Source organism: Falco naumanni, chromosome 5 (assembly GCF_017639655.2).
Source record: "Falco naumanni isolate bFalNau1 chromosome 5, bFalNau1.pat, whole genome shotgun sequence".
Classification (NCBI taxonomy): domain Eukaryota; kingdom Metazoa; phylum Chordata; class Aves; order Falconiformes; family Falconidae; genus Falco; species Falco naumanni.
In genome coordinates, this window is record NC_054058.1 from 62,989,496 (window position 1) to 63,011,335 (window position 21,840).

The 21,840-nt window shown below is 47.8% G+C and overlaps 1 protein-coding gene across 2 annotated transcripts in view; it reads left to right on the plus strand.

Moving 5' to 3' along the window:
- PLXNA4 (plexin A4) overlaps positions 1 to 21,840 on the plus strand; it is a 455,595-nt gene that overhangs the window by 335,751 nt on the left and 98,004 nt on the right. For both annotated transcript variants that reach the window (XM_040595348.1, XM_040595349.1), the window contains exons 6-9: positions 3,902 to 4,025; positions 7,415 to 7,568; positions 10,620 to 10,719; positions 12,991 to 13,105. In XM_040595348.1, the coding sequence (XP_040451282.1) occupies positions 3,902 to 4,025; positions 7,415 to 7,568; positions 10,620 to 10,719; positions 12,991 to 13,105 (493 nt within the window). The remainder of the gene's footprint in view (positions 1 to 3,901; positions 4,026 to 7,414; positions 7,569 to 10,619; positions 10,720 to 12,990; positions 13,106 to 21,840) is intronic.

Genomic DNA, 21,840 nt, shown 5'->3' on the forward strand with positions numbered 1-21,840 from the left:
TAGAAGCGCAAAGTATTAATTTAACATTATTGAAATAATTAGTTAGTGGATAGTGAGCAGAGGGTTAGCGTTAGCGGTATTTATTCTTAATGGGAGATGAGGAGGAAATAATATTCCTCATGGTTCAGTGGTAGGAACAGTTTCTTAGTGTTTGCACTAATGGTTTGGACAGAAGCAGGACACTTGCAATTGTTAAAGATGCAGCTGATAATGAAATAGCAGGTGTTATTAAGACACACAGAGAAGTGCTGTGTCTACACCATAATCTTATGCAAATAAGTTCAGGAGTAGAATATGCTCTTTTAGGTATCTTAAGTATAATGTGATGCCACTGGGTGGGAGTTACACACCAGCTAATTATAGCATGAATAGCACTGAATTAGGTTATATAGCAGTGGAAAGTGATCTCAGCATATTGACAGACCCTGCGTGTTAAAGTTATTGCTATTTTATTAAAGCCAAATAGTTATTGGCAGCACAAGTTATTTTTTCTGCATAAGCCGTAATAGACGCACCAGATGAGAGCACAGCAGAGTCCCAGCAATCTCCCAGGGCCCAAAGTACATGCTGACTCTCAACAGAGACAACAGAAATGATTAGCTGGGGTTGGGATATTTCATTATCCCTTTCACAGTCCAGCTGCCGAGTGCAGGCAGCTGCCTTCCAGGTGACCACTTTTCTAAGGCAGGCACTTGTGTCTGGAAGTACTTATTTACTAAAAGTCCCATTTGCCTTTATTTACAATTTGCTGAACTTACTTTTTGGGCTGCAATGTCCCCTCTGGGCAGCTGCCTTCAGCGGCTGGGTGCTTTGCCACGTTTCTTTCTGTGTTTCAGCCAACACCATTCAGGGATTTGAGAGACTGCTGCTGGAGGGCGATACTTAGCACATGCTGAAATAATTTTCTCTGCTGTTTCCCCCTTCACTCTTGGGAGAGGGCAGAACATTTTTGGCAGTGCAGAGGAGGACTGGAGGGAGGTTATTTTATGACAGGTAGGTACCTCTTTCTGCTCCCCTGAAAATCCACCACATTTTGCCTCTGAAGACCCCCAGTTGCAGGTGCTGGGCAGACACCTGGGAGAGCGTGGTGTGTAAACCCAAAGGATGCTCCACATGCTCCAGCTCAGGATAGGTAAGGTGATTAAGGAAGAGGAGATAGGGAAACATGGGCAGAGTGCTTGGGAGAAGAGCACCCATCACTCCTTTCTATGTGGACAAACCTGCAAAACCCACTGGCAGGTGTTCCATCCCTTTAGTCTTGATTTATACAGCAGCTGCGATCAGTTACCTGGGATGAATTGTGTTGCTAGCTCAAGGAACAAGTCTGTGACACTGACTCAAGGGCCTGGACCCCGCTGGTGAGCCAGAGCAGAGCTGGTTTGGTTCACCTTGGCAGAGCTCCCCCATCACCAAACTGAAGCACCAGGCAGGGTTGGTTGTTTTGGGCTTTTTCTCCCCTCTTTGCTTTATTGAGAAATTGCATTGAAAAAGCCAAAGTCAAAAGTTAGGAAGTAGCAGCACTGAGGTCACCTGTGGAAAAAAGGAATAATAATGTTAGATCCTGTAATTAAAGTCTGGCTTACAGTGTGTTGGTACAGGAAGCAGACACAGGAGTGTAGAAGCTACTTCCAGTCTGGTGGTACCTAATTCCTGAGAGCCTGACACTTCAACCTTAACATTATATTAAAACCAGGCTTAGTTCGGTTTGATTTTTCATCATTTCACTCTTTGGATGGCAACACACAACAGATACCAAGGCTGCAAGACATCGGTGTAATATAGGGGGAATTTTTGGTCTGAAAAGTTACATGTCTTATATGTGTATAACCAATAAATAGCAAGATAAGATGCTGATTATTACATTCCTGCTCAGTGGTGGGACTGGGAATACAAACCACATTCCTAGATGCTTAACCTATACCCATGTGTTGTCCTTCTGTGCTAATGTGCTGGATGTGTTTGCAACCTACTGCACTGTCACACTTGAACAGAGCCCGGGAACCTGCCCATTTAATTTTAGAAAATCCAGACATTTCTGTTGTGCTGCAGCTGAAGGAAATAAATGGGAGGTAGCAGGGCATCTTGAAGAGTTTGGGTGCTTGCGTTTTGACACCAAGCCCAAAAGGGTTTCTTTCCAAGCTTTTCTCAGGAGAGTAGTTCCCATGGCCTGCAGAGCTTTGATGGGATTGCTGTGTCTATTTGTTTTATAGAAGTGCTTATAAAAATCTCAGGGCAGCTTTTTGCTGTGGCTTTCATTCTGTGATAAGGGACTTAAAGTTTTGGGAGTAGTTAGTCAGCTATCCATCCATCCCTCTGGAGACTGCACATTTTAAATTCCTGATCTAGCATGCAGCAGTGCTAAAGGAGACCTAATGGGATGATGGCTCCTAGGGAACAGAAAGCGGGAGCTGCAATGCTGCTCTTGCTTTCTCAAACCTGCAAAGCAAACAGAGAGCATGCTGAGAATGGTACAGATCTCTCTTTATTACTTCTGCCACTGGAAATACAAAACTTTCCTTTATCAGAAAGAGGGAGCAATATGAGTTTTAAATTGGGGTGTTCATTTTATCTAGCGTCAGCCACTAGAGACAAGCCAAGCCCTAATGTTTTAGGCTAGCCCTCAAGCTCTGTAGCATCCAGGCTATGTAGGGTATATAGGGTTGCTTTTGCATGTTTTGCTGTAGAACTCCATCAGCAAATCCCCATGCACATAGGTGCGATCTCTGCTCCAGGGAGCAAGGATGTTGAGGGGTGATCTTGGAGCCGAGCCTCCAGCAGCCCCCATGTGCTCTCACAGCTAAGACTCTGAAGTCTGGGAGTGGGTGAATAATTTAACATCCACACTTAGTCTTTATAGCTGATTTTAATGGGGGGTAATAGCACTGCTAATAACAAAATCCATTGAAGACACCCTGTGCAAGTCCATAACATCAGCTTAATGGCAAAAGGTAATTGGCATGCAGTTGAAGCTGTCCTTTTGTATTAACCCTGTGGATTTCTAGGCAGACATCTTCCTTGAAGCGATGGCCTCGGCAGCGCATGTGGAGTAAAATACAGATGTGTTTTATGTTAAGCAGATGCAAATTGGGATTGAAACAAGGCGCACTGCTACCAACGCACATTGCTGGCTTGTGTTTACACCGGGCAGATAAGGCAAGAGACAGCAACAGTGTTGGAAGCACTGACACTTAGAGTGTGGTGTAAGCTTCATGGGCTAGTGCAGCCCAGGTGCTGTGCAGCCACCACTTTCACTGAACTGTCTTTGATTGAGAACACCAGAATTTTTAAGATTCAACCCTGGGCACCTCTAGTAAGGCACTTTCAAACCAGATGCCTAAAACTCCTTAATCTGCCAGGGACGACTTAGCTGCTGCTGAGCAATAGATTGGAAGGCTGCCTCTTCCCAGCAGAGAGGTATCAGCAGCCCAGAAGTACCACATATGTGCAGTGTTCTCAGCAGGGCCAAAGAGCCTGGGCTACCCACAGCTACTGTAAAAGGACATCCCTGCCTAAGATGTCTCGCTGCCATTGGACAGAAGAGTTTTCAGGGCTGTGGGTTTGTCCAAGGGAAGGTTACACTGTCCCTATGAGGGTAGAAAGATAGTGCATCTCTACAGCTGTGCATTCTGCCCAAGGCATGGGGCTTTCACCCACCACCCTTTCTCCTTTCATGGTGTCCTTGCAACACTCCAGCCTGCTGAGCAATCCCATGGCTGCTAGCACTCAAGTCAGGGCACTCCAGGGCGTGGAGCTCTGTGGTTTTCCCGGCTAGTGCAGTCCCAACGGGTACAGTGTTGACTTTCCATGCAAAATGATTGCTCGTCCCATGTCCCAGGGTTGTCCTCATCCTCCCAGCCTGGCTTTGTATTAACTCTGTCTCTCTCTGTTCCCATTTTCTCAGGTGCACGAGGAAGGAGCGGTGTGAGCGCTCCAGTGAGCCTCGGAGATTCGCCTCAGAGATGAAGCAGTGTGTCCGTCTTACCGTGCATCCCAACAACATCTCCGTCTCCCAGTACAACGTATTGGTGAGGAACGTTAATCCTTGCCCCCCTCAGATTTAATCTACCCATGCAGTCTGACAGCCCCAGGTATGTACAACCTGGATTCAGCATGAGTGGGAAGGACTAGCAGCTTGATGCAAGAGGTTCTCCAGAGTCCATTTACTTCCCCAACAACTTTCCTGGCACAGAGAAAGACTTGCCATTGGAACACATTTTGGCCTTGGTTGTTCCCTGCCTAGAATTGTGGAAAGAGGCTTCCCTGTTTTCTGTGAGTAGCGGAGGGCAGGTCTGAATGGACTCTGTGCCATGCAAATGTTGTGTGGCATCCAGTGTAGTTGTTTACTTCCCTGGAAGAGGGATTTGTTTATGGCTGGGCATAGACTTTAGGCAAAGGAAAACCTTATCATGGCTAGAAATTACCTTGTAGAAGGAGGACAAGTGAGACATACTATAAGTTGGTTCAGTAAGCTCCAAGTTTCCAGCACCTTGGGTGGAAATGTCTCCTTCTTCAGCCACCAAAACCTCCACCCTGCTCCAGCTCCAGCCCTAATTATGCAGAGCAGAGAGGCAGGATGCTATGCAGAGGAACCTAAGGCTCCCGAGGTTCATGCTATCTCTTGTGACCTTCCTCAGCACGAGGTTTAACCTTTATGGCATCAAACTGCTCAAGTCAGCAGCCAACAAAGCCACGCAGTGAATACTGGCAGAGCAGCAGATGATCTTGATAATTTTCTGGGCTTAAGGCAAGAAATCTCTGTTGAAGATCTAACCAGCTTGTGGTTTCTCTCCTGACCCATGACCACAGTACCCTATGTGGTGAGATCCTAACATGCTCTGAGGAGGCAGAAAACCGTTTCATTCAGGCTACTAGAGCTCTGTCTTTTTGACCATACTAGTTTGGGTTGGAATTAAGGTAATAACCCAGGCCCAAAAAGCTCCATCTCTGGATGAGTTGGTCACTAGCCCCACACCCTGAAAGGTCTAAATGGAACTGCTCAAGGTGCTGCTGCCAGATGTCTTCCAGGTGACAGGTTTTGGGGGTACTAGGGTTTCTTCAGTGCTAATGAAATCAGCCTTCCAAAGCCTGCATGTCCAATCACTACCGCTTTGTTTCAGCATCTTAACTTTGCTGTGACTTTACTTTCCTAGGCTTCAGACAAAACTGATCTGAGACATCTAAAGTCCTTTGTTCTTCTGGGAGTTCAAGGTTTCTTTTTCTTATTCTCTCAGTAGTCATTGAATTCTTTCATGTTGGAATAAATCCTGGGGGACTAGCTGGCTCAGGGCGATTGAAAATGATAACAGAATAAAAGACCTTTCCCTCCAGGTTACTTCCAGGGCAAGACAACCCAGAGCTGCTGGGATTAGAAGTTGCCACTATCTGACTGTTGCCCAATAATCTGCATGAACATTTAGATGGGAGTCTCAACCCAGTCTCAGATAGACTGGTGACTAGGTCATCCACAGTCACCACAGATAGTCTCTTGGCAAACCAGGGGGAGACCACCAATGAAAGAATAGCTGGTGGTGTCTTTGCTGAGTGTCAGTTGGGTTCTAGCAAAGGGTCAGTCATACTGAGTTCTTGTGTACAGAGGCAGAGAAGCTATCTGTATGGCCAGTCAATCTTTTAAACCTTGGGCACTAACAAGGACTTGCAAAATTGTATCTGAGTCTGTTTCAGTCCAGGGCTGCTGCTCTGGGGTCTCTGGGAAGAGGTATGTGCTGGGGGAAGGTTCCGTTCTTCCCTCATTATAGCAGCTCCAGAGCAGGCATGTGGGATATAGGACTTCTTGTCTGTTCAGAGAGTGCACTGGCTCATAACATTTGTGGCCAAGCACTACTGGTCTATCCACTGGTGTCACCTTCTGCATGGCGCACCTTCATTCTGCATCATCCAAGCTCAGAGAAAGGTTTATTAGGCAGAGTAGTTTCCCCTTCTCCATTGCTAGCAGGATATTAATGAGCAGGGAGAATGGATTTAGCCCGAGTGCTAAATCCATCCAACTCACCTAAGTTTTTTCCTACTCCCCATCCAAGACAAAAGAAATCACCTTTCCCCTTGCGGTTCTCCTTGCCCAGAAATGAACATACTCTCACAAAAGCTTTATGTCAGTCAGAGCCAAGGCCTGTCTGCTCAGCCTTTCTCCCTGACGGTGCCTAGTGTGAAGAGATAGCTGCAAGTCTTCTCTAAGTGAGGAAAACAGTGTGTGGGGAGCAGTAAGCATTATGTTATGTTGTCATCCTCTCCCGCTTTGTCACCTGGACTGGCCTCCTCTGTTCTTTGTGCTGGTAGCAACAACACTTCAGCATGTGTTTATGTCTCCCTTCAGTGGCTGTCACCTCAGAGGGGGCCTCAGCTAGCTCACGGAGGAGGCAAGTCTGGAGACCATCTGCATTTGTGCCTGCGTCAAGTGGTTGGCTGTAGTGTTTGGTCACAAAAATGCTAAATTTTTACTTACTAGTTCAGCAGCAGGTGATAGAAGTATTCTGGGATGCCTGTCTTTGTTCAAACATGATCTGGTGGGTTAGGCAGGACCTTCAGTGATGGAGAGCTGTGGTACAGGACCTTAGCTGGTCTGGGAAGTTGGCAGCATGAGGGTCCTTCTCCAGAGAATGAACATGGTGGAAACCATCTGTATGATCCCTTTTTTTATGACCATAAGCAATGATAGACCAATGCCAGTGGGTGCTGTGAACTCTAAAAACATGGGCAATTCCTCCTTCATAGCTTTTTTTTTTTTAATGTATGGAGCCCCAGTAGAGAACGTCCCCAGAGCCAACTGCTTCTTTGGTGGGATGGGCAGGAGAGGTTTGCTGTGCCTCTAGAGACAGTGTTTTTTTGTGGTGGACTGAAGGCTGTAACTAGACTCTCCTTACACAGGAACTTGGTGACAGAGCGCTCCCCCATCTGCTGATGCTAGGAGAGCAGGCCGTAGAGAGTTAGACTGGAGTGCTACAGTTTCTCTGTAGTCTGCAGAGTGCCTCTTGTGAGTAGCAGTCACCTTCCTCAGAAACCGCGTGCCTTGGGAGCCACCAAAGCCCTGGTCTTCACGGCTGGCTCCAACGACTCCCTGCCTAACCTTACACTTGCATGACAGATAGCGAGCACTCCCTCCCCTCCACTGACCCAGCCAGCACTGGGATGCAGTGCCGTTGTCCCTGCATAGCCACGTACCACTTGTGTCGGCATCAGCATCTCATCCCCTTCCCCCTCCGCACACACATCCCTCTCCTGAATCGCTGCTTTCTGTTGAAGGAGAATGCTCTCTCTAGCAAGAGGCTCTTTGTCCAACCTCTCCAGTGTAATTCTCTCCTGCTGGCCCAGCTCTGTTTTTTGGCTTAGTATACTCTCTTTTCTTTTCTTTTTTTTCCTTCTTCTATCTCTTCTTTCCTCCTTCCATCTTTGCTTGCAGCTGGTTTTGGAGACATACAATGTCCCCGAGCTGTCAGCAGGAGTCAATTGCACCTTTGAGGACCTTTCAGAGATGGATGGCTTGGTGGTGGGCAGTCAGATCCAATGCATCTCACCAGCTGCCAAAGAAGTACCCCAGATCATTACAGAGAATGGTGAGTATCCCACAGCTCCTCCATCTGCAACTCTTTGTAGAGGAATGAAGCTGGGTTAATTAACACTGATAATATACAGCTGTGGGCTGGCTTCAGGGGTGGTGGGTTGGCTGATGTGGGTAAGGTGCAGCTGTGGCTGGTTCCTGCTAAGTAGTTAAATAGTTCTAAGGGGGATGGAAGAGGAGCTCTGGATGAAGAGAGACCTGGAAGAAGCAGAGAGAGGGTAGAGTGTGCCTTTTGTGGAGGAGAGATAAGGAGAAGGATGCAGCAGAGGCAAGAAGCAGGGTGGACTAGGCTGAAGAAACAGCACAGGCAGTAGATGAGCTGTTGAAAATTTGTGGGGGATTGGTGGCCGTGCTGGGGAAAGGCACGGGAACTACTTATTGAAGTTAACCTGGGATGGGATGGTAAAAGCCTTGTTGCAGGCAGCTAGTTTTGATACTGCTGCAATACCTCTTCTCCTTCCTTTTCTCACCACACACCCCTCTGTCCTGCTTTCTCCCAAAGCGGAGTTTGGCTTGTGGGAGCCTGAGAACAGTGTATTGCAAAGCACAGGGAGTAGGTAGAATGCTGTGCCAGTGCTAGCTGGTAGAGCTGTGCAGCAGCACTTTGTAGCATGGGATGTGTATGTGTGCACACATGTGCAAGCACTGAGCTGCAGTACCAGTACCTGCATTAAGGTGCTTATGTGTGATACTGTGTGCTTTCAGACTGCCACCGAGTGGCAGTTGCATATATCTAGCAAAGACAGGAGATGGATGTGGGATATTCGTGCACCTTTTGCCCAGGCTGATGTTATACAAACCAGGGAATGAGGCTGGATGTACTCTCAACACATCCCATCCTGTGCAGTGGCTGTAAAGTCTGAATGATCCTGGCTGTAAATTCATCCTCCTCCTCCCAGATTTAGATTTGTACGCTCAGTTCCTTGTATCTGTCCCCATCTTTTACCGCCTTCAGCTGCTCCAGGTTTGCTGCTGGTTCCCTCCCTCAGAATGGTCCAGCACAGAAAAATACCTTATCTCCAAGGATGATTTCCCACCACCACCACCATCACCCCTCCAGCTTCCTGCTCTTTTTGTTTCCCTGGTCTGACAACTTTTCTAGGTACTTTCAAGAGCACCTGTGGCTCTTTGCAGGGACTTGCTATAAAACCCTCACCCCCATCAATCACCCCAAAAAATGCAGAGAGTATGCTGCCGCTTTTGTTGTTGGCTTCTTTGAAAATTCACCATAAGGTTTTTTTTTAAGGTTCCTCAGGCCACAGAAAATGAAGTGACACGAACTGTCACCATGGCCTCCGCTCTCCCCAAGCTGCACACAGCTGTGTGTGCTCTCCATTGTGGTCCCAAACCAAGCCCCTGGAGGGATGTTACCATTTTCAGGTCCCACTGATTTATCAGTCATGTTTACCTATCAAAAAACATGCCAGAAACTATTTACTTACTATGGACATCTGTCCCAGACCAGGCTCTAATCAAGCAGCAAACAAAAATAGCAGTGGAAGGTGGAGGCAGGACAAAAGAGATTTATGTGCAGGTTGGTTTTCAGAGGAGCTGGGCACCTGCAGCTTGTATCGACTTCAGCAGCTGGTGCTCCACACCTCTGCAAAGACCAAGTTCTCCATGCATAGTGCCAGAAGCTGGATTTGAATCAAAGAATGTGTGGCTCGGTAGTGTGTTTGATCCCTGAGGCCATCCAATCCTCACATTCTGTTTTAAAATATATGCAAGATGCTGGCAAAGTTGTTAAATACAAAGCAGTTAACAGAGTTGTCAAAGCCGGCGGCAGCAGATGGGCAGCGAAGTTGAGCACTGGCAGCAAAACATGTTTAGTGAAGTGTATGGTCTGTGCGCGTGTGTGTGTGTGCATGCCTGTAGGTGGGGGAGCGTGCACGTGGCTGCACGCTGCGATGAGCTGTCAAGTTTGCTTTGGCCTGATTGATTAATGAATCTTTCAGGTGAGGAGGAAAATAATAGAGGTGAAAGGACCAGCCAGGTTGCAGTCTTGAATTAAACATGGTCCCTTCCCCACCAAATTACTGCAATTACTGCACCCATTCATTACCCACAGCTGATGGGTTCTGAACAGGGCTTTTGGCCTTGTGGGAAGAGGTAGAGGTAATAGTTGACTGCCCAGCATGGGAGCAGTGGGAAAGGGGATAAGGAGATGGTGTGTAGGAGCTGAGGTGCAGGCTTTGCCGCAGGTGGAAATGGATGGATCCTTCTGGAAGGAAGGCTTGTGGATGTCTTTCACACTGAGATGGGTTCTTTGTAGCCAAAGGCTGGGGTGAATGGACCTTGGGGTGTACGGGGTGAGAGAACCTGGAGGAACTGTTTGCGTGGAGCCTTCCTGTTCATCAGCATTTCCCAGGCTGCAGGTAGGGAGCCCCTACCCTGTCCTCACTGTTATGACATTTATCTTCCTTGCTCATTCCTTCCTCCTGCTTTCTCAAGGTATAACCTCTCTTTTGAGGACAGGATTTGGAGGTGGCCTTTTTCAAGCATAGCTGTCCTGAGTATTGGGCTCTGTTTAAAGATCTTAAATAGTGATGGTGAGGAGAAAGTAGATCTCTCTTTATGCCCTTAGGAAAACAGGTATGTGTATCCTTCAGGTGCTGAGGATACATTCTTCTGAGGGCATCAAATGAACCACCAGCAAGGAAGAACTTTAAGGACAGTACTCCATTTTAATGGCCTCCTAATTCCAGACATCTGCATCCTTTCTTTGAGCCTAGCTTTCCTATTTGATGACTTCAGTCATTTTATTTTTTTAAATTAGTGAGGTATGGTCTAGACCTGTTGTCATCATACAGGCCTGGCTCTGTTCCCAGGTACGATAATTTTCAGTGGTGAAGACATACTCCATCACCCTAGGACCATAAGAGGGGGGATGTGCTCTAGAAGGATTTTATTGCACTTTCTACATCTATGAGGATAGACTAGCTAAGGTACTGTATGACAGCTTCAGGTTTGGACTGGTGGCACGGCCAACAGGGCTTAACTAGGCTAACAAAGCAGTCACACATTGATGTGTCTATTTTTTCCCCAGGAGACCATCACATTGTCCAGCTTCAGCTCAAGTCCAAGGAAACGGGTATGACCTTTGCCAGCACCAGCTTCGTCTTCTACAACTGCAGCGTCCACAACTCGTATGTTCATTTCTTTTGATATTTACTTTTCATTCCACTTCTGGATCTGCCACAGAACCCACTGTTGACTGGGGCAGGTGCCCCTCAGGAATCTGGTTAGGTGTGGAGGTGACCAGCGGTCAGGATCAGTTGTGTGATAGTCAGCACGGTGGAGTCCTTCCTGAGAAGACCAGGAGCAATATGGTGACCAGTTGTCCTGCTGATAAGCCTCGTTTGCAGGAAGACATTCTCTTGAGGATTGCTACATACTCGTGTCCCTCAGGCAGAGGAGCATCACAGTAATGGGAGTTTGCCACAAAATTGAGTCAAAAGTGAGCCATGACCTCAGCAAATGGCCCCCTCATGTTCCTATTAAGCATTTTTTCGTTGGATGGTTGGATCCTGCCCATACATATGCACTTCCAACCCTCATCCATGCTCTCAGTCCCACCAGTAGGAGCCTGCCCCAGGTGGTTAGCATGGGCTTGGACCCTCAAATGTGGAAAGACAGGAGTTTCTGGTTCCTGCATGACGTGAACTGAGCAGGGAATACGCAGCTGACTCCCCCAAGACCACCTCTTCCATACTGTGAGCTCCTTTTCTGCCCTGCACCCCACTTTTCTGGGGTTTAGCTGGCACCAGGAACTGCCCCACTGGAGTGGGTCTGCAGCTTTCCTGCAGAAAGATGCTCTTCCGGCAGGTTGATCCACCCTTGAGCAAGGCTGAGCGGCTCTGTCCCTACTACTGAGCCATCAGAAGTGCCAAAAGCAGATAATTACTGCGGCTCAGCAATTCACAAGGAAAAGCAAATCCTATTTCCGTGTTCCTGCTGCTTTGACAAACAGTGTCAGAAAGCAAGTGTTGGGGGGGAGAGCATGAGAGATGGTGGTGTTAAATATTTATGGCATGTTTTGGTTTCTTACTTGACAAACTATAATACACTATCCATTTTTAATTTGATGTATCAGAGCAAGCACTTGTTACCAATTTGAGGAATAGCTTGCTGTACCAAAGCTGAGAGTGGATTGGAGTTGAGCGAGATTTCACAGAGGCAGGGGAGAGGGTGTGCGTCTGCCTGTTGGGTTCAGCCAAGCTCTACCGCAGGCAATTTTTTCACTCCTGCCCATTAAAACCCCACTGGCACATAAGGGCCAGGAAAACTCCCCCTCCCCAAATCCCCTCCAGGTACTTTAGAGCCTGCAGTTGCATGAAGGTCTCCAACAGTGTGAGTGACCAGAGTCACTACCATTCAGTGCTTGTTTTGTGTAGAGAGCTTGTTATGGCTCAGTTTGGTTGCTGATGAGCAGACATCTTATTAAATTAAAAAGTATAATGTAGATGTAAGTCAGTGCTGTAACACAGCCAGAAGAGTTTGTGGCTCTTGCTCTCTAGAGTCTGTGGGGCATAGGAGAGCAAAACTTTGTAGGATGGAAGGAATGGTTCTTTCACACAGTCTGAACAGGTGATGTCCTAAATATGCCCTCTGCTTCCCAGGCAGCTGGCAATACAATAGTCTTTCCTCCTCTGCTGAGATGAAGAAAAAATGCAGTTAATATATTTGCACCAGCCTCATCATCCTGGGCAGGACTCGCACTAATAAGGCTGTGGGACACAGGGGAAGAAAATATCCCGCTTCATCCTTGGCTTTCTGACTTTGGTGCATCACAGTTTGTGTCTGGCCTCTGTATCATGTGTGAGAGTGGGAGGATTAGCCGGATGGGACTGCTGGTGCACAGGCACCGTGGCATGGCAGCAGGGAGGCACCGATGCTTCCATGGGCATCACTCCTCCTGCTAGTCCCTCCCTCAGCCACCTTCTCATGATGTGTTTGCAGCTCCCAGGGCGCTGGTGCAGTTCACTGTGGAGGCAGCAAGGCTGCAGCAGTGTCCATCCATCCCCTGATCTTGTATTTTTTGTTACGGGCAAAAAAGGGAATGCCTTTTATGTATGAAGCTGAGAACTTGGTGACAGTCTGGTTAAAAGTTGTAACAAGGCAACCAAAATCCTTCTATTTATTATTATTCTAGTTACAATGATATGAATGCAATCTAAATTATCTAATTCATATGAGACACCTGTGATCACAGTGACAACCAGATCAGGGCATGCAAGTCCGGCACCAACCTGATGGTGTTGGACCAGATCAGAGCCTATGGCTTTCTGCTAGTGGTGGCAAAAGCAATGTTTACCAGGCTATATTTTCCTCTGAGAAACACTATTAGTCTTATGGTCTGTCCTGTTGGCTGACAGGCCCCTGCTGGCCAAATGACTACTCTTTCTCTCTATTTCCAGGTGTCTGTCATGCGTGGAAAGCCCTTACCGGTGTCACTGGTGCAAGTACCGCCACGTCTGCACTCATGACCCCAGCTCTTGCTCCTTCCAGGAGGGACGTGTCAAGCTGCCCGAGGTAGGCAGGGGCATAGGGCACGTGTCATGTACGTGGGCTGCTCAGGGCTGATGTCACCCTTTGGCCGGGGTCAGACCAATAGTCCAGAATGCCTTCTCCACCTCCCATCCCCTCCTCTCCCTCTACTTCTCACTCGCCAGGAGACTCTCACCTTTTCCTCTGCAGATAGCTCCTCTCCTCTCTGCTCTACCAGACACCCAGAGAGCTGCCATCTCCCTCCGATACACTACAGGCAGTGAGTCACCTTGGAAAGTCTTGGCGACTGGAAGGGACTGGGAGGAATGGGAAACACTGGGCATGCATCTCCTCCAGGGGAGGAGGTCGTTACTAAGCAGATACCCTGAGATGCTCAGATACGGGGAAGATTTAGGGCTATGCCCACCGTGTCAGTGGATTTCAGCTGGGCTTCGAGCACATCTGTGGCTTCATGCGTTTGGTGCCTAATGGCCAGTGATTCCAGCTGCCTCCAGATGAGGCTGGGGGATGCCTCATTGCCAGTCGCTGAGCTGAACTGGGCCTTGGGGCTTAATACAGAGCTGGCTGCTGCGCTGCAAATGCTGTCTGGCTCGTATTGTAACTAACGAGCACTTGCAGACAAGTGGAGCTCGGGAGAATACAAATAGGAAGCCACTTAATTACTTCCTGGTCAGGAGCAGTCTGAAAGCATCCTGGCCTGTCTGGTAAATGACCTGAGATGGCTCGTTGTTTGCCTGGCCCAAGGGACCAGTACCCATTAAGAGATCTGATATCTGCTGAACCACGGGGCACAGAGGCGGCTGCTGAAGACTCCAGCAACGTGTGTCACATTCAGAAGATGAATGTGAATGGAGTAGAACCTCCCTGCGCTGCCTGCTGGGTCTAGTGTCTCTAATGTGGCCCCCCACCTACCCCCAGCCCATGTCCCAGACAAGCCAGTTTGCTGGACCAAATGACATGTGTAGTGTCTTCACACTCCTATGGCAACCCCTGTTCCCTCCCACCCCTTCCTCATGAGCTGGTTGAGATGTCACATATGTGCTGGTTGAGGTGTCCTGGAGCAGACATCCTGAACTGCTGTGGCATTAGGACAGGTCATAAATATGCGTGAGCAGGGAGGTTGCCAGTTCTTCACCTACCAGGCTTCAGAATTTGCTGTAAACCTGCTAGAAAACTTGCTGAGGAGCTGGAGAGCTTGACACCTTCTGCTCAGTGGTGATGCGGTGAAGGAAGGCAGCCCAGGGTTCAGCCCTTTTGGTAGGCTACCCCAGCCAGACAGGCCCTATTCCCTCACGTGGAGCCTTGGCAGACCTGGCCAGTCCTGCTGGCTGCAGGTCTCTGTGCCTTTCACTTCAGGAACTGGAGCGACCTCAACCTCTTGCTCAGGTGGAATTCCTTGGGCTGCTTTGTCTCAGCTTCCTGCCGTGCAATACCACCACCATTTATCTCCTCTGGCAGACTTCTCTGGTGTGTCTCATGTACCAAGCACGGGACCCACCTTCCTAGTTCCCACTTCTTCTATCCTCCAGCCCCCTGCCCAAAGTGAAATGCCTACAAATCTTAGTGCATCTCCTTCTTCCTCGACCCCCATCACATCCTTGGTATTTCTGACACTCACTCCAATTGGAAAGGAGATCGTGAGAAGCTCTGCATCACCCCAGTTCCTTAGGGAAGGGACTGAGGATGGCATAGCCGCTGATCTTTACTGTATCTCCTCCAAGATCCAATCTCTGCAGAACTGGGGAGGAGACAGTGGACTCATCCTCTGCAGATCTGCCTATTGTAGCACACCTTTTCCATCACTGCTTTGTCACCTCTCACTCGTTTTGTTCCTGAAAGGCATCCTCTTCAGACTAGGAGACAGCTCTAGTCTGGGGAGCTTCATCTGTCAGCAGAGATTGCTCTTTCTCTCTTCTATCCCCTCTCACAGAGGATTTCCTGCTGAGCTTCAAATGCTCCTCTCTGATCTTGCAAAGCTGCTCTGTGCAATTTGCATGGCAGCAGGGAGAGGCACAAACCTGACCTCAGAAGACAACTATTGATCTACAAGGCAATGACAGCATCATGCGACACTGTATGTTACATCGGCCGTTCCTAATAAGGGCTGCACCCCTGTTGGCTTCTGCAGTAAAACCATGTCTGGGCACAAACCTCTTTCCCAAAGGGCACATTTGCCAGTCAGCTGTTCAGCTCAGGAGCTGGTTTTTCCTCTGTGCTGTGCAGAAGAAACATTTCTCAGCACTGGAACAACTGGACAGTATCTGCAAGGATAATGGCCTTGCAAACCCCAAAACTTTCAGAGACAGCTTTCTGCCTGGCAATGTGAGAAATGCCCTGCAGCTTCAGGGTCCTTCTCATTGCCATTGGTGTGTTTGTGGCCCTCAAGGACACTTGGGCAGGGGAAGGACGGCATCATAAGTGCATTCTGACAAACACAGATTAACATTCGCTCTGTGGCCAGAAAGGCTTTGTCAAATGACACTTGGAACAAATGCTGCCTATATCTCTTATGCTTCTCTTGAGAAGACATCTTCTCACTGACTCATCCCTCTCACTGAAATTTCTACTGTCTATTTTTTACTTTCACCCTTCTTTCCTCTTCTCTCCTTTACCCATGACTATTTGTTGAGTGAGTTCTTTGAACAATAGAAACCATTTGGTATGGAAGCCAAGCCTGGCTCCTCATTGCCCATCCAGACCTCCACCCACTTCCTGATGACATGACTCACAAGGCTGACAGGACTAAGGTCCATTTCCAGAATTCTCAATGCCATCTTCAGTAGTGCTCAAAATGTACCATCACCTTGAGTGGGGCTATTTTTACTGGCCTTCCATCTCCATCTGCAGTGCTCCTTTTGATCCTTTCCTCTACAAGCACTTGGACCCCTGGAAGATGAGGAGGGGGCAGAGTTTGCTACCATCAAGGCATGAATACCTGCTAAATAAGTAAGTCTTGAGGAGGTACTCATGGGAAACTGTACTACCAGCATGGGGTGGTTGGACCATGCTATTTGCAGTCCTTCCATGTATCAGCTGAGCAGATTAGCATGGCCGGCTTCCAGGATTATATGGTCTGATTGTACCAAGAGACTCCTTGCCAAGCAAACAAATATTGATGTTACTCTGTCGTATGGATTGGTGCCAGAAACTCCTTCCCTCTGTAATCATCATTGCTGGCATGCCAAACCTGCTCCTCTCCCCTTCACTATGGCCTTCACCTTCTTTTGTTGATACGCCCACCTCTAGGTCATTTTTTTTTTTCTCTTTTTGCCTATACAGCATCTTTCCATCATGTGGGAAGAGGCTTCCCACTCTCCAGATGGCCTGGGCTGCAAATGGACCAATTGGGTTGGTACCCATCACCTCTGGACCAGCCTGGAGAACTCTTTGGAGGGAGGCTTGTACCCTACTTCTGACTCCATAATTTCCTTAGCATATCTCACAAGTTTCTGGATTCCCATGGGCTCAACCTGCCTTTCTTTCAGGTCGTCTTCATGTTTTCTGAAAGGATTTTGTTTGGGTTTTTTGCTTGCTTTTTTTTTTTTTTCTCCCCTCTGTATAGTATGAGTTGCTGATTAATGTGGAGTGCAGGATGAATTTGAGACTGATCCAATGGGACAGCAGAAAGGCTTAGACCATGACCCATGCTGTCCGGAAGGCAAAATGTTGTTTCTATCTGTATAGCCTGTGATCTACCATCCAAGGTGTGCCTTTGCATTGCATGGTGGGTAGGTGCAACCAGCCAGCCCCAGGCTGGGACAGCTCTCCCAGAACTGCCTGGCAAAACTAAACCAGAGATGGAGAAAACACAGTAAAGTCACATCTCTCGATATCAACAAAGAGACGTGACTTTCTTACCCATCACTTGTCAGGTGCTTGGTGAATCAGCTCTACCCACAATAAAGCTGAATCAACTAGACTGGGAGCCTTGGGAAAGCCCATGTTTGCTCCTGGTGAAGAACTCCAACGTGATCATAAAGCAAGAGTATTTATGATTATGGCACTGAACTCAATCAACTAGGGTTGACGATGTCTCTGGATGATTTGCGACAGAAATACTTCACCTTGGCATATAATTTCCCTTTATAGTGGGTTTTGAAAAGCCAAGTCCACTAGCTTGAAATATACTGAGTGACTTCTTGCTTTGTAAAGGGGAGCTGATGGTATTGCTATTGAGAACAGGAAAGGAAAGTATAAGAAAGAAAAGACATTTTATTACTGAAGTGGCTTGTTGTTGTATTTCCCAAAGGGAGCTGATGGCAAAAGTAGAGATAATTAGCCTCAAAGATAGAGTGGAGCAGGCTAAGTTTCTGGGTTTTTTTGGTTCTTTGGGTTTTGTGTGTTGTTTTTTTTCTTGGCATCCTGTCTCTGCTTTGACATTTGTTGCTAAAGTCATAGTGCAGGCATAGTGTTGCACCATAAACGATTGCGTTGCAGACTAACACACTGTGAAATCAACCCTTGCCTGACACAGTCACCAAGCAAGAAAGGTCATTTTATTCTGTAAATGGGCAGAACAATCAACAAGTAGTGGAGGGAAACTGAGGCACGGAGGAGTAAAACAGTTGATCTGAAGGTCTCGGGTGTGACAGAAGCTACAGAAACAGTTATCTGTCGCTCCTGATATATATCACCCACTACACCTGACTGCACTATCCATCTTGTTTTGTACAGACCTACTCTGACCCAGGGAGGTAGTTTTCAAGCCAGTGTTTCATAGACATCTGTACAAGGATGGGTAAGCTGGGGTAGCCTACTTGAGTTGATGGGATAAAGGATTAAGTCTTCTTTTGTGCCTTCTTTTCAAATGAACATGATCTTGTTCTGGGCCTTGCAAGGATTTTAGCTTTGGGGGCGGAGGGAAAGAGGGGGGGAAAAATGGCAAAGGCAGAAGCCAGCCTAGATAACAAATCTATTATCCGCGGGGTTTAAAAGATACATAATCATTTAATTACCTTGAAGGAGGTTTTCATCTTTCCCTGTTCAACCGATTTGTGTGTGCATGTGTTTTTCTTCCTCCCCCAAACAAGCTTTTTATTAAAAGGATTTTCATCTGCTGCCTAAAAAGAGAACAGAAGAAAAGATCTCGCACCAAAGTGTTTTATGTCGAGTTTTACGTGCTAATGACAGTAAAGCCCACATAAAAGAAACAACTGCTTCAAATATTAATTTGTCAAAAGCGATAGAAAGCTGTGTGAGCCGCATGCTGGCGAGCAGCTGCTGAGGAGCGGAGTGCTGCTTTGCCCAGCACTTGCTCATGCCCTGTGCCAAACAAAGAGCTGTACCAGTGGCCTCTGCAGTGGAGTGCACTGATTTATCTCTGACCGCCTGCCTGTCCTTCTTGGGGGTGGGTTTTGGGGAAACAGGAAAGAAAGGAGGTGACGAAAGGAGGCACAGAGCGATAATGACAGCTCAACCTGAACTGGCAGGCATCTAAGAGTAATTTGGACAATGCCCTTATCATGCTTTAACTTTTGGTCAACCCCAAAGTGGTCAGGCAGTTGGACTAGATGATTGTAGTAGGTCCTTTCCAACTGAAAAGTATCCTATCATGTCCTATTCTGTTCTGTTCCACTCCATTCAGTTCTAATGCCAATTCTGTTCTATTCTATGCGGTAATGCCCACATCTCCTCACTGTGGTGGACTTTGTAGTAAACTCAGCAACGCCCTTCCCCACCCTGCCAGTGCATCTCAGCCTGGCTCCAGGAGGGCTTGGCCCCAAGTTCTCAAAAAGCAGGAAGGTTTTCAGGGCCCCCAGATGTCTGTCTTTGCCTTCTTTGCAAGGTACAGAAGGAAGATGCAGTGCCCACCCCCTCCCGAAATGCACCCCAGTGGAAATGCCTGGGTGAGTGCGCTGGGCAGGGGGCAGATGACCTGCTGGGCCATCAGGTGAGCATGGCCAACCCTTTGCTCCCTTGCATCGGCAAATCTTCTGGTGATGCATCTTCAGCTGTTGCTGTGGCAACTGCTCGGTTTCCCTCCCGCTCCTGTTTCCAGCCTTTCTTAACTGGGCCAGAGAGGCAGCTTCTGGAAGCATCAGCACAGGGAGGAGAGAAAAGCCATCACTGCTCAAATTAATGTATCTCTCATTTCTCAGGGACTCTAATGATGGTTGCAGCAAGGCCAAAATCAGAGTGCCGAATCCTTTCCCGCTTGTCAATTACCCGCTCACTTATCCTGGCACCTGTCTATCATTAAGGGGAGGGTGTGAGGTGTAGTTTCTATGGCAACTGCAGGGAACCTGCTGCCTTTAAGTGATGTGAGCAGGCAGGGGGACCGGCAGGAGAGGCGAGGAGCAGCTCTAGACAAGCAGCTGCTGCAGGCAGCAAGAGTCACCCCATGCTGATGGGATCTGGCATAGTGATGCATGCATTTTGTGGCACCTGCTTTTAAGCAGCATGGGGGGTTTGGTGTTTATCATCTGTTTAGCTCTTAGAAGTGTTTCCAAGCACGTGTGATGGAGTTCAGTCTTGTCAGCATCCTGTCCAGGGAAGATGCAGGGGTAATCTGGGAGGAGGCTGTAGCTGACTGTTTGGATCCAGCCATGCCCTGGGGCTCCTGGTGGTTTGGCATTTCATCCCTCATCCACCATTACAGCCCTTTCGCAGAAATGCGGACATATCATGTAGCGGGCACATCTTCTTCAGAGGAGGGTGCGTCAGATAATAATAAGAGGAAGTTAAAGACAGAAGTTGGAGGCCAGGCAGAAAGCTTTCCACTTGGTCATGGAGTCCTGTTAGAATATGAAGATACTGCTCAGAGGTAGTATTAGGTCGTGTATGAGGCCACTGGTTGTGTTTCAGCACATGAGGGTTTTATACCTGGCTCTAAGTTGGCTCAGACACATTCACCTTTCTGTGCCCCTGTTTCTCTCACACCCTCTCCTGAGTCAGGTAAGCACTTTCTGTTAGTAGGGGCTTGTACAGTGCATAGTACTCAGAGCTGCAATCTCGCAGTGGGGGCTGTTCATAAGAAGTCTTTGTGCATGTACAAACAAATCAGGTAATTTGCTGTTATCTGCAAGTCATACTGACTTGCACCGAGGTGAAGGAAAAGATGGAAAGACTGTGTGCAGAGTGGTTTCTTCTGTTATTTTGGAGCACCCTTTTCATCTCTGAGCCTTTCTGCCCTGCGTTCATTCAGCTGGCAGGGAAAGAGGCTGGTGACTTGCTCAGTTTCTGCAGTAACTTAGCAGGATCTCTGATTACTGGGATGTGGATCTGCAGGAAATCTGTCCCGGTGCAGGGCAGCTCCATCATGTCTCTCCTTGTCAAGACCTCCAACCGAATCACAAGGGGAACAGAGAACTGATGGAAAAAAAACCTCCCTGTGAGTGGTTACTCCTACCTTAATACACATCTTGTTTTCTTAGAGCTTAGTTTATCCAGCCACCATGTGAGCGAGCAATCAAGAACTTGTTCAAGTACTTCCTAGGAGCAGCTCAGGGAGGTTAGTCTGAATGGAGGTGTAAGAAACATCTGACACTCAGTATTGTGTCCTTGCTATATGTTATGCATAACAGTTGGGCTGCTCATCTTTGTAATGCAAGTTTATTTATCCCATGGGACAAAGTGATCTCAGAATGCAACAGGGTAATGTTCATCTGTCCCTGCCAACACAGCACCCTTGAAATAACATCGGGAAGAGCTTACCTTGTTTTGATAGCCCAGATCAGTGCAATGCCATTGTAATGCCTCAAGTGACTACAGAATTTTCTGGCTATCTGGACATCTGTTAGGACTGCAAGGATCTGTATAGCACCCTGCTGTTTGAGGCAGGAAAGACAGCTCCCCGTTCAGACTTAGCCCTGATGCTGATGGCCTGGCTCTAAAGCAGGAGAATTTTGCTTTTCTTCATTGTAACATCAGCTGCAATCACTGCTTCATATGAGCTTTTGGATCATGGCCAATGAGAAACATCCTCAGGATGCTGAAGCTACAGATAAGAGGTGAGGCTGGAATTTGTCTCCTGCCCTGCTTGGGACATCTCCAGGAGGCTGAGCCCAGACCCTCCTTCTCTGCCTTGTTTTTAAGCATGAGTCCATTTGCTTTGGCTTGGATGTTATCACATACTGTCATGAATCTTGGTGTGGGGGAGGCTGACAAAAGCCATGATATCATGGTCCTGACCTTCCCACTGTGGAAGCCAAAGTAATATGACTCTCTGGGTTTCTGTCCTGGTTTCCGAAGAAAGTGGATTTGCATCAATGTGGCCTGTGTGTGCAACCTCCGGTCCACCAGTTACTCTGTCTCCTCTATTGACTTCTGAACTGATTGGCCATTCTTGGCCTAGTTGGGCCAAAGTCTGGAGCTCTCAAAGATACCAAGTTCCTACTAACTCTGTAAAAATGGGAAGCTTTAGATAAGAAACAGACCTTTGGTTCTCTTAGGAGGAAAGTGTCACAGCTTGGGCTCAACCCTTGTTACAGACCAGATATCCCCATGTGAGAGTGTTGTCATGGGAGTCCCTGTCACTTATGAGGGAGCCTTGGAGAATGTCCTTTAGGCAAGCAAAACTGATTTGTTGGCACAGCTGTACAGGAAACAGCTTTGTGGAGGAGTGACATGTCAAAGTCCTTGGCACCAACAGGGATGAGCAGTAAGGGGTATTACTGCAGTGCTCAAAATTTGCAGCTTCACTGGGCTGCCATGCATGTACAGTGCTTTGATATGCATCATGTCTTGGAACTTCAGATAAAGTCCTTACAGAAGGCCAGAAGGCTGGCTAAGCAGAAGGATGCAGATTTATATAGTAATAA